The sequence below is a fragment of the Podarcis cretensis genome (assembly GCF_951804945.1).
Source record: "Podarcis cretensis genome assembly, chromosome: 1".
In the NCBI taxonomy this organism is placed as follows: domain Eukaryota; kingdom Metazoa; phylum Chordata; class Lepidosauria; order Squamata; family Lacertidae; genus Podarcis; species Podarcis cretensis.
The window spans coordinates 1,707,329-1,722,423 of NC_137170.1; the positions used below are offsets into that span (position 1 = coordinate 1,707,329).

The window sequence follows — 15,095 nt, forward strand, 5'->3', positions numbered from 1 at the left end:
TTTGAGTTTTTCTGTCCTATCAGGTACTGTCTTTATTGTCTTTTCTTTGCCTGTGAAAAACTTTTGTCTTCCAGCAAGCCTTTTAAGTGGTCTTTACTGGCACAGAAGTTGCGTTTCTGTATATGTTTATTTATTGGTGGTAGTTTTTATTATTAAATTTTTCTGGGCTGTTTCATGGGAAATGGCTATTAAATAATTTCCCCCTTTTTAACAACTGGGGGAAAGTTCAGAGTAACAAGTGGTGGTGATGTGAATGCCTGGAAGTTGAGTTGGAGCCAGACCACGTGTTATTTTCCTACCTATGGGCACATTCCCCCCTTCCTTTTAAAATGGCAGTCATTTACTTTTGAAATAAATGTGTGAGTAAAGCACTTTTCTTATTTGGCGAGTCCCTCATCTTTAGGAGAGACTGAAATACTTCTAACCCTCTCCTCTTCGCAGAACTGCCAGCTATTTCCTATTCCTTTGCATTTGTGTAGAAAACGTGGTCTTGGCGGGGGAGCGGCTCACTGAACCCCACTGTCTGTCTGGGTTAGGGGTGGGGAACCTCCAGTCCATGGGCTGGATTCTGTCTGGCACAGGTTCTGGTTTGGCCTGTGAGGCTGTTTTCCCCAGACCATGGCCACCCACCCAACATCATGCGCGATGCCAGGTGTGTGGCAGGTAGAGTCGTGGGTTTCATTAGATGCACAACTCAGTTCCCCATAGCAAACTTGAGGATACTGGTTGAAGTTGCCACCCATTGGCAGGCAGTCCGTGACTTCAAGCCTACTAGGTCAGGTGCACGGCTCAGTTTCCCGGTGAATTTAAATAATTTCCTAGTGTTCTTTAAGCTGTTGTTGTTGTTTAGTCATGTCTGACTCTTCGTGACCCCCTGGACCAGAGCACGCCATGCACTCCTGTCTTCCACTGCCTGCCACAGTTTGGTCAAACTCATGCTGGTAGCTTCGAGAACACTGTCCCACCATCTCGTCCTCTGTCGTCCCCTTCTCCTTGTGCCCTCCATCTTTCCCAGCATCAGGGCCTTCCTCAGGGAGTCTTCTCTTCTCATGAGGTGGCCAAAGTATTGGAGCCTCAGCTTCAAGATCTGTTCTTCCAGTGAGCACTCAGGGCTGATTGCCTTCAGAATGGAGAGGTTTGATCTTCTTGCGGTCCATGGGACTCTCAAGAGTCTCTTCCAGCACCACAATTCAAAAGCATCAATGCTTCGACGATCAGCCTTCTTTATGGTCCAGCTCTCACTTCCATACATCACTACTGGGAAAACAATAGCTTGAACTATACGGACCTTTGTTGGCAAGGTGATGTCTCTGCTTTTTAAGATGCTGTCTAGGTTTGTCATTGCTTTTCTCCCAAGAAGCAGGGTTCTTTAAGCTAGTGGATCTGAAAGCTGTAACCAGACAGCAGGCTATCCCTGGAAAAGTGCTAGATCTGCAGAGAGGCTTCCCAGTAGCTCAGCCAGGTGGATCTGTGGGGCAAATGCAGGGAAGGGAGATGCTGCAGCTGACTTCAGGTGTGTTTAACTGGTTCGTAGGAAGTTATTGTCAGGCCTGTGCCAGTCCTTGAGCAGGAGAAGTTAATGGAGTGAGTCTGGAATGGTTTGCATATTTGTAATAGTGACTCCTGAGAAAGTTTTTTGCGCTCTCGTAATAAGAAGGAGCCGAGCTTTGTCACTTCGCACTTTAGTATTGAAAAGGCCATACTGGACAAGACCAGACTTGCTTTGCTCCCTTTTATTGGCAGTGCATTGTGCACCTGCCTCTGGGTGGACTGTGCCAGTTTAGAGGGACTTCGGAGTTCATCTAGGATGAGCTCAATTAGAATGCAAGTGTGTGTGTGTTTGAGGGGGGAGCGGGAGACGTGAAACTACTGGATTACTTTCAGTTGTATGTGTTTTGTTTCTTTTTAAGGGCTGCTTTTGATTTTTATCTTTCCCTGTCCTGGATCGATTGGGGCAAAAAGTACCTAGGAGAAACTGCTGTGCCCCAAGGAAAATGAACTATTGTCTTTTACGCATCTTGCCAGTTAAATTATTCTGCCTTGTGCACATGAAGAAAGCTTGTTGTAAGGTTGCCTTGGGAGCTTCTTCACACTTGGTGCTGGGAACGCTCAAGGGACATTCCAAAGTCCCCAAGGAAGTATGTGAAATCCCAGAAGAGGGGCTGTGTGCTTGCGTGTCTGTGTGTGGTCTCTTTGCTTGCTAAAGTTGCTTTTGAAGTGTCACTGCTTATGGAAGCATAGTTGACTGCCCTTTCTGTTTTGCTTGAAAGGTGTGATGGCCTCTCATCAGCCTCATATTCCAGGAAAATGCGGGCTGCTTGGTTTCTCTCACACACGCGGGAAGAGCGGCAGTGTGGATTCTGATCTGCAGTTTCTAGGACTGAGCAATCCCTGGCAAGATAAAGGTATTTGTAGAATGACCATCTTTTAAGCATTTGAGCATGCCAGACCCGTTCCAGCGTGCTCTGTAGCACTCTTTTGGGTGGGTCAGATCTGCGTTGCAAAGCATATAAGGGGATGGCTTGCGTTGCTCCAGATTATTGGTTCAACTGGCGAAGCACTTGCAACAGTTTTCCAGGCCATGAGCAGAAGTCTTTCCTGGCTTTCTGCTGTCTGACATCTTTAACCTGAGGTGCACGGAGCAAGTGCATGACCGCAGAACTGTAGCAATAATAATAGGACTCATTATGTTCTGAAGCCCTTTAAGGTCAAAGCTCTGTGCTATATATTACTTCCTCATGCAGTGCATGCAGGTATGGGTCAGTTTCTTCCTCTGAAATGAATGGTGAGCCCTTGCAAGCAGTGAGTACCCAGTGATGCAGCTGCCGCGCCCTTTTTCTTCTTTTGCTTGTTAGGAAGCAGGAAGACTGGCAAAGAGCATGAGGAAAGTAAGGAGCCCAGCTCACTCAGCCAGCCTTGGGCACAGGGCCCTTGGTTCTTGCTCCAGCCCACCTGCTTATTCACCAAACCTATAGTGCAGAATTACATCTGCAGTAGGGAGCAAAGAAGGAATAAATTATGCAGAATAATTTATGCCAGTGAAGCCAAAGTGGCAGGACCCGTTTGTATGTCACAGACCATCAGTTAAGCAAAGTAACGTCTCCTTTTTGATATGCTTATGACTTCAAGGAAAATCTCTCTGTGTGACTGGTGCTTGAAGATTGGTTATCAGATAGATTAGAAAAGAAATAGTTTTAAAATGGTTGTGTTTCCTTTCATGCTTCTTTAACCGGGATCGTGCATTTCTTTTCCCCTCCCAACCAGTGTGTTCCAGCCTCAGTTTCACCAGCAAGCCTCAGCGGACCTTCTGCAGCCCACCTGAGCATGCACCGCCTCTCCTGGGGTCCCACCCCAGCCAAGGAGCTTTCATCCTTCCGTCCTACCCATTCTCATCGCCCAGGCACAGTCCAAAGCACACCTCCCCTCCTGCGGACTCACTCAAGAAGTCACAAGACTTCTCTAATTCCTGGCCTCTGAAGAGTTTCGAAGGGCTTCCAAAACCTAGTCATCAGAAGAAGTTTTCCAGCCCGATGGCAGGAGAGGATGCAGGTACGAGCCCTGGTGGAAATAGCATGATGCAGTCTCCAGTAACGTGTGCTGAACCTGGTAAGGAAGGGTTGCCAAAGCCGAAAAGAGAAGGAAAAGGAAAGTGCCACCTCACTCTGTTGCAACCCAGTCTCCAGTAAGGGGAGGGAGGCTGGGGTCAGCACTGGCAAGAAGCAGACAACCATGGAAATCTCTGCGTGTCTCCTTTGCACACTGCTTCCCACACACACTTCCTTTACATGTTACTGCTCAGTCACTAAGCATCTGCCCAAATAGGTGGAATCTTTCTTTGCCTCTAGAAAGGGGCTGCAGCTTCAGGAGTTGGCAAATTCCAGAGAAAGGGAGTTTCACAGTCGGTGAGTAACTGGCATTATGACAGGACAAGGGGGGGCGGGGAGAAACCGTCTCGGGGTCTCCAGGGCTCAAGTCGTTGAGGGATTTATAGGTCAAAACCAGCATCTTGAATCATATCTAGGAAACAATATTAAAAGCCAGTGTGGACCGTGCATCAATAGTGCAGAATGTCGTTCCCTTCTGTATATATAAAAATGAACTTTTAAAATGTTCTGAACGTGTTCTCTCCATGTGTGTTTTCTGATGCAGAGGCAAAGCCACAGGATACGCCTCCCATTCAGCTGAAACCTGCCTTTGTGAGATCGCCGGCTTCGCGGAGAGGCCTGAGTGGAACAAAACCAGTGCCTCCCATCCCCAGGGGCCTTAGTCCCTTACCTGACAGAGTGGAAATCAATGTAGTGGGACACAAGAACGGGGAGCCAGAAGACATCTGGCTGAATGAGAGGGACAGGAAGCTGGCCATCGATCTTTCAGAGTTGAATGTCAATGAAAAGGAGCTGGATGAGGAAGAGGTGGGGGCTCAGTGTGACGTTTTTACTGTTAAGAAAGGGTGAATAGCTAAATTATTTTCCTGGGCTTCCTATAGGATGTATACACGTGGCCAAAACAGGTTTGTTTGTAGTTTCTGTATTCCATGTTGCTTTCTTATCATAGGCACGGGGGGGGGGGGAATGGGATGGTGCATCTTTTAAACAAAATTCCTGCTCCCCACTCCAGCATCCAATCATAGGCAGGCAGCAAATAATTCTGTAACCTCACACTTGCGCTTCCTCACAGCGTCCAGCTGGGATCACGTCTCTTCCCTCCTTTTCAGATGCAGAGTTCTCTCCGCTCCTTACGTAACAGCGCCGCCAAAAAGAGAGCAAAGCTAAACGGCAGCACTTCCGACCTCGAAAGCCCAGACTCTGTCCTGAAACTCGACCTGACCTCAGAGTCTCCTTCTTGCTTGTCGTCCCCAAGCACCAGCTCCTACAGCGAAAGTGGGGTGTATAGCCAGGAGTCCGTGACATCCCCGCTTTCGACAGCCCCTCAGGGAATGAGAACAATGTGAGTGTCATTCATAGCACGAGGGGGGAATCCACAGGCTGGGGGGGTGGAGGTTTCCTTATCCCATGTGGGCCTTTTCCTGGAGGTGGTGATGCGGGGGACTGAATCATCTGGGCCCTCCTGCATTCAAAGTAAGTGTTCAGTCACTGAGCTGTAGAGGGGCAGTCCTTGCTTTCTTTTGGAGACTTCAAGGGTTGCTGAGCACTGATGGGGGTGGCTGGGGACGTGTTATGCCAGTGCTCCAGAATATGCGCTTGCTGAAGCCTCCTGGATGCCATTCTCTAGTCAAAGCTCGGTGGTTTGTGCTCCTTGTCCCTCATTTGAACTCCTATAAACAACAGTTAAAACAACAGTACGTGCATAGAAGCAGTTCATATCCAAGGCAGACGCCAGCTGGGATAAAGGCTTTAGAAGGCATGTTGAAAGAGAATCTTGAACTTACCATCCTTCCGGGTGCTGGGAGCTGCTCTCTGGGCCATGTGAAGAAGTTGCTCCATTTCTTGTGTATTCTCGGTCCTCGGACAGCTGGTTCCTTCCTGCAAATTCTCTCGGATGAGTAATAGTGAAAGCTGGAGCACTTTGTGCAGGGTAGGAACGAGTTAACAAAAGTGCCTTCCTTTCTGCCACAGGTCGGACATATTCCCTCTCCTTGGAGGTAACTCCCAGCCAATGAAGCTCTCGCCAGCACGGAATCGGGGTCCTATAACTGTGGAGCAGAGTCCCACCACAGGTAGTCTGTAGGGCACATAAGGACAGCATGGATTTAATGTAGTTGTTCTTTTTGCAGTGTCTCTGAAAGCTCTGGTGGGTCTCCCTTTGTCGACCTTCCGGGCCATCGAAAGAGGGTGGGCAGGCAGCAGCCTTAGACCCAGCTAGCTTTTTAATGTGGATTTGCAATCAGGTCGCATCATATGTGGGGGTTGGGCTCTAAAGGTTGGGCATAATAATGTGAAAATGCACATAGCAAAAATTACCTTTTCATTGGCCGGGAAAGAAAAGGAATCCTCTTCCATGTCTCTGCTGGCTCCCCTCCTCCCCAGAAAGGATGGAGGCAGCAGCAGGCAGAGGAGGGCGGTGGGCAGAGTGTGATGCAGGCAGAAGAAAAAGGCTGGAATGGAGCTGCAGCTGGGCGGGTAAAGTTGAATTTGCGTAAATACAATGCACATATGATGTGACTCAACTGTATTGCTGGGAGGGGTCGGTACAACCTTATAAATATTTGAAGACTCTACACATTAAGAAAATAAAGGTACTGCAAACTGTCAGCATATTAATTTTGATGTCCTAGAATGACTGTACATAAATATACATGTTTTTTATGAGATTTGCTTTAAAGAAGTTAATAAAAACTTTGACTTGGCCTTTGGCTGGTATTGGATCAATTTTATGAAGCAATGTTTCTAGAACCAGAAACTTTTCTTTCAGAAAAACATAGTAGTGGAAAGTTTTCTACCCCAGCCACATTACCTACTGGATGTCCTCCTACTTCCCCAAACATGTACTGAGACCTAAATTCTAGTTTTCCTTGAACTATCTCCCAAAGCCCATATCATACATGTGTTAACTCTTTTCACCAAGTTGTGACAAAAATTCGCCAGGCAGGCATACCTCCTGCAAGCAGTTTGTACACGCAGAATTCACACTGGCCAGCTTGGGACTGTGGCATTTGCAAAATTAGGCGGCTTCCTGTGTTGTTCTTGGGAACAATTTGCTGTGGATTCTACCTTCCAGGGATAATGTTTCATGAAAAAGCGGCTTCCAGCGTGAGCATCAGCGGCCAGCGCCTGAGCTACGGGAACGGATCAGGAGATTATGAAGAGGACAGACAGAAAGTGGCATCGCCCACCATCCTTAAAGGGCAGAGTAAAGAGCACCAAAGGCACTGTAAACCCACCAAAGGTGAGCAGGTGGAGGGTGCCACAGAGAAGGGAGGGGCTTCTACTCTATTCCTCTGAGCTTGGGCCTGAATCCTCTCTTAGTCTTCCTTTCTGATGCTGTGTGTGAGAGAGAAAGTAAAGTGCTACCTTCAGATGTGTTAGAATCTAGCTTTTCATTTTAAGGTTAAACTGGAGGAGTGTTTCCGGGGGGGGGGGGGAGTGACGGCACACGCTTTGGACCTGATCCAGAGCTGTGCGGTGCTGCAGTAGGCATGCAGGTCCTCCGTGAGAGCAGTTGCTTCTCTGTCTTTGGATAAGGCTCCAGAGGGTAAGTGGAGGCTCACCTTGTGTACTGGATCCACTGGTTTTGACTGTTGATATCAAATGCAAAACCAGAAAGGAACTTTCTCAATGTCGTGGATGCAAAGCGAAAATAACTTAATGAGGAATTATAGGTAGTCTTAACACCCGGTTTTTGTTTGTTTTTCTAGGGTTTACAGGGCCCACTTCGAGTTTACAGCAGCTAACTAGCTTAGATTTCATTTCACCGAGTGCCTTGTCAGAAGACTCTGTAGTCATTGTTGGAAAAGGTATTTCAAACAAGCACTTTGTGATTACAATGCTTCTTATGCTGGCCTGAAAGATTGTCTCGCCCCTTATGCAGCCAGTCAGTCACTGGGCTCTGCAGGGCCTCCTTCAGAAACCACCCTGTCCGGAGGTCCACTCCACCCGAAGGAGGAATTGGGCCTTCAGTGTTGTCTCTCCCCTTGAATATCGGACATGCGCCGTCTCTCTTGCCTTTTCAGCACCAACTGAAGACCTTCCTTTTTCAGTAGCCCTTTTAAATTCCCAGTCTGCATCCGGAATGAAATTGTTCTTAAGATGTTTCATCACTTTTGCCAGCCTGGACTCATTTGTGGAGAAAAGAGTGGGATATAAATTTCATTAATAAATAAATAGTAAATAGGATTATCAGGAAGGCTTAAAATATGTTTTGCTTTATGATCCTTCTCCCCGACCCAACTCCCTTGTATGTGTTTTTGTTGGAGTGGGAGGTCACATGGTCCTGTGGAAACATTTCTTGCTGAGCAAATAGTAGCTGTGCTTGCCTTTTCCTGCTGGCGGTAAAAGAGGCAAAGAAACGTAGAAAAGAAAACAGTTCCTGTGAATGCCCTTGGTGCCGTTGTCACCTTGTTTAAACCTGTGCATAAAATGGTTGTGTTTAAAGAGATAATGTATACCAGAAAAAATAAATCATCATGAGTGTTGGATCTTTCATGATAACCCAATGAGCCATATATGTCTTTTTAGGAGTGTTTGGAAGCCCGCCTTCGGCTCCACTAAGTTACGGCCAGTCCCTGATATTCTCCATGGAGAATGGAGATGCACCTTCGTTCAAGCAAAGCATGGAGCCGCTTTCCGGGATCTACGGGAGAGCCGTCCAACAGCAGAACCCTGCACTTTATTTTGATGTGGAAAACGAAAGAGATGTAAGAATGGAAAACACATTGCGGAAGGGGGACTGTCACAAAGACAAGCTTTCTGAAAATGCATAATGCACCCGTGTGCCATGGTTCCTACGACTGCATTTTGTTCTTGTGGATGTTGTTTAATGTGTTCAGATGTTGCAGGTGGCCAAATAACGCGCCTACAGATAACGGGCTCAGGAACGAATTGCAAATAGTTCCTGATACATACTGCGGCACAGGGACAAATGCCAGCATGATCCCATTCTGATATCCTAAAAGGTTCCAGCAAGCTTAAACAATACAGCACCACATTTTTTTCAGTAGGCTAGATAATGCTGAGCGAGGCCCTATTTTATTCTTAACTCTGGTTAGCAGACTTACTTTTCACTTTTGTTCATTTCTCCTTTGCGCTAAAGTATGCACTACAGGCACCTGCAGTCTCTTAGCAATTGTTGACCTCTCAATAGCTGATCACTCAGATGTATGTGCAGCGTCTTGCAAAGTGCATCAGAGTTAACATTGCAGCCACGGTGTCATTTGCGTGACTGTTTCTGGAATCATCCTGTTTTTCTGCTATGGAAAAGTTATTTGAGTGCGATACGATACAATATCTTTATTGTCATTGTCCCATATAGAACAATGAAATTGAAAAATCTACATAAGACATTCAAAAACCCCTAAAAACTCTGAAACCCCTTTTTAAAATACAGTATACTGTAGAGACTACTTATACTGCATTTAAAACCAGAATTGCATTTGGGTAGAAACTGTTTCTCAGGCGGCTAGTCCTGGTCTTTACAACCTTGGACCTTCTTCCAGAAGGCAGAAGCTGAAAGAGATCATTTCCGGTGTGCACTATCCTGCACTATCTCTGCAGCTTTCTTTTGGCACCTGGCAGCATAGATTTGATCCAAGGTGGCAAGAGTGCATCCAATTATTCTCTCCACAGTCTTTACAACCCTGGGCAGCATTGTTTTTTTCCCTGGTCGTGCAGCTCCCAAACCACACACACAGACCAAAATATGTGTGTGTGTGTGTGTGTGTGTGTGTGTGTTTGAAAAGGTGAGGAAATTATTGTGAGAGAAAGGGGACGTGATCTGTTTCTCACTGAAGTGCTATGTCACTTCATCCATTAAGATATTGTCCTCCAGGAATGAAGTCAGACTGCTGGAGAATCCACCAATAATATTCATAAATTTTGACTTTCAGGTGTCTCTTGAAGACTTTTTATGCCAACGGTCCTTAATAGCTATTTTATTTCTGATGAGCCTGGCACATGCATCTGCATCTTTTAACATTTTTTGTTTTAACATTGTATGGCACCTTGATATTTTCTGATACGGTGGGTATAAAAATACTTACCATAAAAAAGTACACTTTTCTGTTCTATGCAGATGAAAGTTGCCTTATCCAAATCTGCCCGGGAGAAGATGAGACAGAAGAAAAGAGAAGAAAAAGAATATCAGGAAGTTAGAGATCTTGAAAGAAAGGAATCGCACACTTGGGAACTGCTTAAGCACAATGAATCGGAGAAGAAGACAACCGAAACCAGTAAGCCAAGTTGTTGTTTTTAACTGCTCTTGCAATGCCACCTTGTAAATACGCCTGTGAAAGTCACTGACCTGCAAGTCCAGCTCCATCACTTACTTCTGTGCTGTGTGTGGAGGGAGAGGCCTTTCTTCCTCTAGCAGGCTGCTTGGTCTCTGGGTGCAGATCGCAAAGGAAGGATGAAACAGTGAAAGCAACAGTGCTTTAAGATCCATTGAGCTCTGTTTCTTACTCCAAATGGGATTTTTTCTGGTGTGGCTTGGATAGTGCATAGCACTTGTTTCTCAAAATTGTCAGGGGGCTGTACAAAGATTAAAAGAGGCTTGTGATTTAAGTAACTTATGGAGATATGCTGTTGATGAAAGCTGGTTCTTTGCCCTCAGGAAATGCTGCTTTCAGTCCTCTGTTGAAGAGAATGTCAAGTGTAAAAAGGGCACAGCCTTCGGTCTTGCTAGAATCAGGTGAGACTTCACAGCTCAGATATAAAAAAGAGATAGTTGCCGTGTCGCGTACTGTGGGGCGTCTCAGATAGGTTGCTTCTACCGTTGGGAACATCTGGCCTTCCCTGGGTCTGGGGCTGCCTCTGGTTGCTCTGCCTATGCAGCCACATGTTTGTCATGTGCTACTAGTCCCATTGCACTTTTGAATCACCAACTGGGCAATGCTTGCAGGTGAAGTCTCTCCAGGTCCACGAATGCAGTTGAAAGACCGGGTGCTGTCTGTCACGCACAGTCCAGAGATAATGGAACCATCCGAACTGAGACCCTTCCCTAAACCTGAACTTGCTCTTTCGGAAGCCCTGCATTATCTTGCGGAAGACGACTGGTATGTGTCCCAGGTTATCTTTCTCTTCTTTATTTTTATGCCATCAGCAATTAGAATTGACATCCGCCCTGTGCTGCTTGCATAGCTTTGTGTTGTTTCCATTTTCAAACACAGGGAGAAGAAGATTGAAGGCCTGAACTGGATTAGGTGCCTCTCTGCCTACCACCCTGATGTGCTGACGGCAAAGCTGCACGAAACCAGCCTGTCTGTTGTTCAGGAGGTTAACCTCGCCTCTCCTATCTAGATCTTTTCCTGCAATTTCTTGGCTGATGGTTTTGAGGGGAGCATTGAAGTGGGTGTAGCATTGCAGCCGCTTGCCTTCTTTTGTGTTTGGCACCTCGGCTCCTCCTACACCTGCCTCATTTTTACCTCCCCTCAAGCCTTTATCTAAAAGTTTGATTGTTCATTCAGCTTGTTACTTCCACAACTAATAATAATAATAATAATAATAATAATAATAATAATAATAAGGCTCAGGGCAGCGAACACCAGTAAAATTACAATAAAAACATAATAGGAGAAAAAAAGAAAAAAACCAATTTAAAATACTGGTTAAAATACAATTTAAAATGCAGCCTCATTTTAATAGTAGCCCATAGATCAAAACCATAAGGGGAGGGAAACATAAGGGTCAGACTGAGTCCAAACCAAAGGCCAGGCGGAACAGCTCTGTCTTGCAGGCCCTGCAGAAAGATGTCAAGTCCTGTGGGGCCCTAATCTCTTGTGATAGAGCATTCCACCATGTCGGGGCCAGTGCTGAAAAGGCCCTGGCCCTAGTTGAGACCAATCTAGCCACCTTGTGACCTGGAACCTCCAAAGTGTTGTCATTTGTGGACCTTAAGGTCCTCCGTTGGGCATACCAGGAGAGGCGGTCCCGTAGGTACGTGGCAAAATCCTAACCACGATTCAGTCCCAGCCAAGAGGGGTTAGGGTCACAACCTAAATTTGCCATCACATAGGGCAGCCAATAATTTTATGTAACATGTTAGATACTGAACTTGGGATTTTGCTTGGCTTCTTTTTTATGCCTGTCAGTAGGATGCAGATAAAATACTATTTTTTGTTCCTTTTCTGGCCTACCAAACCTAAGCAAAGGTGGTCCTCAAATTTCGTCCCTCTAATTTCATTGGCATTTTCTAATGGACTGAGTTGGGGCTGCAGGTGCTTCTGAATTCCAGAATGACAGCCATGTTACTTTGTAGTAGCAAACAAAACAGTTGATTTAACAGAATGCATATATTGCTTGAGTGTAACAAAACCTTTGAGCAGTTTGCAAGAAATCAAAATTATCAGTAACAATAAGTGGTTAAAACATTTGGAAGACAATTAAAATGAGCAGTAAACTAAAAAGAGATTAAAGCACATCAGCTTTTGCATGTCTATGTAGGCTTGCCTCAACAAAAATGTTTTATGCAGGTGCTGAAATGACTAGACAGTACACCTGCTTAGTGTTCATAGGCAAGGAGTTTCAAAGTGTGGATGCTGCCACACTAAAATATTTTTAAAAAAATGCAGAACAAGTACAGTCATACCTCGGGTTGAAGTTGCTTCAGGTTGAGCATTTTCAGGTTGCGCTCCGTGGCGACCTGGAAGTAACGGAACTCATTACTTCCGGGTTTTGCTGCTTGCACATGTGCAGACTGTCAAAATGACATCATGTGCAGAAGCGGCAAATCGCAATGCGCAGACGCGGGTTGCGTTCACTTCAGGATGCGAATGGGGCTCTGGAACAGATCCCATTCGTATCCAGAGGTACCACAGTATTATGTGATACTTGTAACTAGTGCCAGTGGTGGGCCCTTTGGGGTAAGGCAACCCTACAAGTAAACTGTTCCCAAGCTGTTAAGGGTTTTATATACCAGTACAGTGGTGCCCCGCAAGATGAATGCCTTGCAAGACAGAAAACCCACTAGACGAAAGGGTTTTCCGTTTTGGAGGCGCTTCGCAAAACGAATTTCCTATGGGCTTGCTTCGCAAGACGAAAATGTCTTGCGAGTTCCTGCGGGTTTTTTCCCCTCCCCCCCCTTTTTCTAAGCCGCTTATCCGATAAGCCGCTAAAAGCCGCTAATAGCGCTAATCCGCTAAGCCATCAATGGGCTTGCTTTGCAAGACGAAAAAACCAGTAGACGAAGAGACTCGCAGAACGGATTCTTTTCGTCTTGTGAGGCACCACTGTATACACCTTGAGCTTCACCCAGTACTAAATCTGCAACCAGTGCAGATCTCTGAGCACACGTGTTACGTGCTGACAAGGACTCCAGTCGGCAGCTATGCTGCATCGTTCTGCACTAACTGTAGCTTCCAGGTCAAGCACAAGGAAAGCCCCACATAGAGTGCATTGCAGTTATCCAGTCCTAGAAGTCCCTGTTGCCTGAGCTACTGTGGTCAAGCTCTCCCACTTAAGGATCAGTTACACTGGGCCTCCAGTGGCAAAGCTGGACCCAGAAGCACCCTCAGACTTCAATCCTGTCCAGCGCAGGCAGTTTACTATTTTCTCAAGACTAGGGAAACATTCTCAGTGCCTCTGCTGTCTCGCCTGGATTTAAGGCAACCGTTGCATTTTGCCATCATCGTCTGACTCAAGGTCTTTTCTTTTGCACAGGTGAAGAATTTGCGTTCCGTTGTTTCCCGAGCTGCCGTGGTTTGCTTAGGGGACTTGTTCAACTACCTGAAAAAGAGCATGGATCAAGAACTGGATAACACGGTGAAAGTCCTCTTGCACAAGGCTGGGGAATTGAACACCTTCATTAGGGAGGATGTTGACAAAGCTTTGAAGGCCATGGTGAACAACGTGACACCAGCACGGGCGCTCTCGTCTCTGATCAACGGAGGCCAAAGGTGAGCCTCTGGGACTCTTCAAAGCTTTCTCCTGCTTCTTATTTGCTCCTTTGTAGGCCTCTTCGTTGTCAAACAAATGTAGTTCATCATAAGAGCCAGTGTGGTATGGCAGCCAGAGTGTTGAACTAGGACCTGGGAGATTGGGGTTCAAATCTGCACTTGACCATGGAACTCACTGGATTCCACCTTCGGTCAGTTGCTGCCTCTCAGCCTTACCTTCCTCATGGGGAGGAGGACTAAGTGTGTCACCTTGAGGCCTTGGAGAAAAGGTAGGATATAAATGAAATAAAATACCGTATTTTTTGCTCTATAAGACTCACCAGACCACAAGACGCACCTAGTTTTTGGAGGAGGAAAACAAGAGGGGAAAAAATTTGAATCTCGGAAGCCAGAACAGCAAGAGGGAGCGCTACTCAGTGAAAGCAGCAATCCCTCTTGCTGTTCTGGCTTATGGGATAGCTGCACAGCATGCATTCGCTCCATAAGACGCACGCACATTTCCCCTTTTTAGGAGGGAAAAAGTGAGTCTTATAGAGCAAAAAATACGGTAAATAGCAGTAGTTAATCCTTGCTGTGTGAGCTCCACTGGAAGAAATGGGACTCACACGGGAGCACTATTGAGATGAAGTCCAGTTAGAAATGTGTGCAAGCTGTTTTGAAAGGTGTGCTTGGTAGAAAGTTAGGACAGGCAAATTCTATGTGAGTGCAGAAGCCCCGTCACATAAACCAGTCAGTCATCACACTTCAGAAAAGTATTTCTTTCCTGCAGCAGAACTTTGAGAGAGCCGCTTTATTGCAACAGTGATTCATAGGCGTTCTTCCTTGGTTGCTGCTGCTTCTGCATGAAACAAAACTGTCAGTTGTTGAAAGGTTTCTTGTCAGCGCATTCCTACAAGGCACCTGCTCTCTAGTCCAGATTACGTTGGGAGAATGGAGAGGGGCTGCTTATTGGTCATCCAGCCAGATCCACTGCTTTAACTCCAGATGATCTCCACATTCCTGTGATCAGCAGCTTAAAGGAAGGGTTCTGCTGTGCAGCTGTGGAAGTTTTTAGGGTCTGCTTTCAAAATCATTGTTTCACACACTTCTCTCTTGCGGATGTTTTCCTTTCTTCTCGTTCCCATTAGCCACTTGAACACAGCAGTGAGAAGATGTGCGGCTCAGCACTTGTCAGATGTGGTGGAGCACATGGGGCCGGGCCGAGCGTTGTCGGGCATTAAGGATGTGACCGACAAGCTTCTGTCTGCAGTAGCAAAATTTGTCCAAGACGGATCACAAGAAACAAGGTGAGTGAGCAGATGCAGAGCAAAAAGGAATATGGGATGCTGTGACCTCCCAACTTGTCTGGAAACCTAGATTCACACATGAAGAAATGTGAATATGTAATGGCAGAAATAGCTGACGGATCAGAGACTGGGAAGGAAATGAAAGAAGCTCAGGTCACATTTTTTCAGCTGATTTTTCAAGCTTGAAAAATCTCAGTATAAGCTTTAGAAAACACCATTTGAAAGTTTTCTACATTTCTAAACTGGTTCAGAATGAGAGCATTGCATAAAAGTGCAGTTTGTCTTCCAGCTGCAGTTTTATGCAT

General features: G+C 46.1%; 1 protein-coding gene across 2 annotated transcripts in view; it reads left to right on the forward strand.

The window, feature by feature from the left end:
* Positions 1–15,095, forward strand: part of TOGARAM1 (TOG array regulator of axonemal microtubules 1) — a 34,806-nt gene that overhangs the window by 6,212 nt on the left and 13,499 nt on the right. For both annotated transcript variants that reach the window (XM_079982206.1, XM_079982205.1), the window contains exons 3-16: positions 2,271–2,405; positions 3,265–3,549; positions 4,150–4,412; positions 4,715–4,947; positions 5,577–5,677; positions 6,679–6,846; positions 7,316–7,414; positions 8,136–8,314; positions 9,688–9,844; positions 10,225–10,302; positions 10,513–10,666; positions 10,781–10,886; positions 13,269–13,504; positions 14,632–14,790. In XM_079982206.1, coding sequence (XP_079838332.1) covers positions 2,271–2,405; positions 3,265–3,549; positions 4,150–4,412; positions 4,715–4,947; positions 5,577–5,677; positions 6,679–6,846; positions 7,316–7,414; positions 8,136–8,314; positions 9,688–9,844; positions 10,225–10,302; positions 10,513–10,666; positions 10,781–10,886; positions 13,269–13,504; positions 14,632–14,790 — 2,353 coding nt within the window. The remainder of the gene's footprint in view (positions 1–2,270; positions 2,406–3,264; positions 3,550–4,149; positions 4,413–4,714; positions 4,948–5,576; positions 5,678–6,678; positions 6,847–7,315; positions 7,415–8,135; positions 8,315–9,687; positions 9,845–10,224; positions 10,303–10,512; positions 10,667–10,780; positions 10,887–13,268; positions 13,505–14,631; positions 14,791–15,095) is intronic.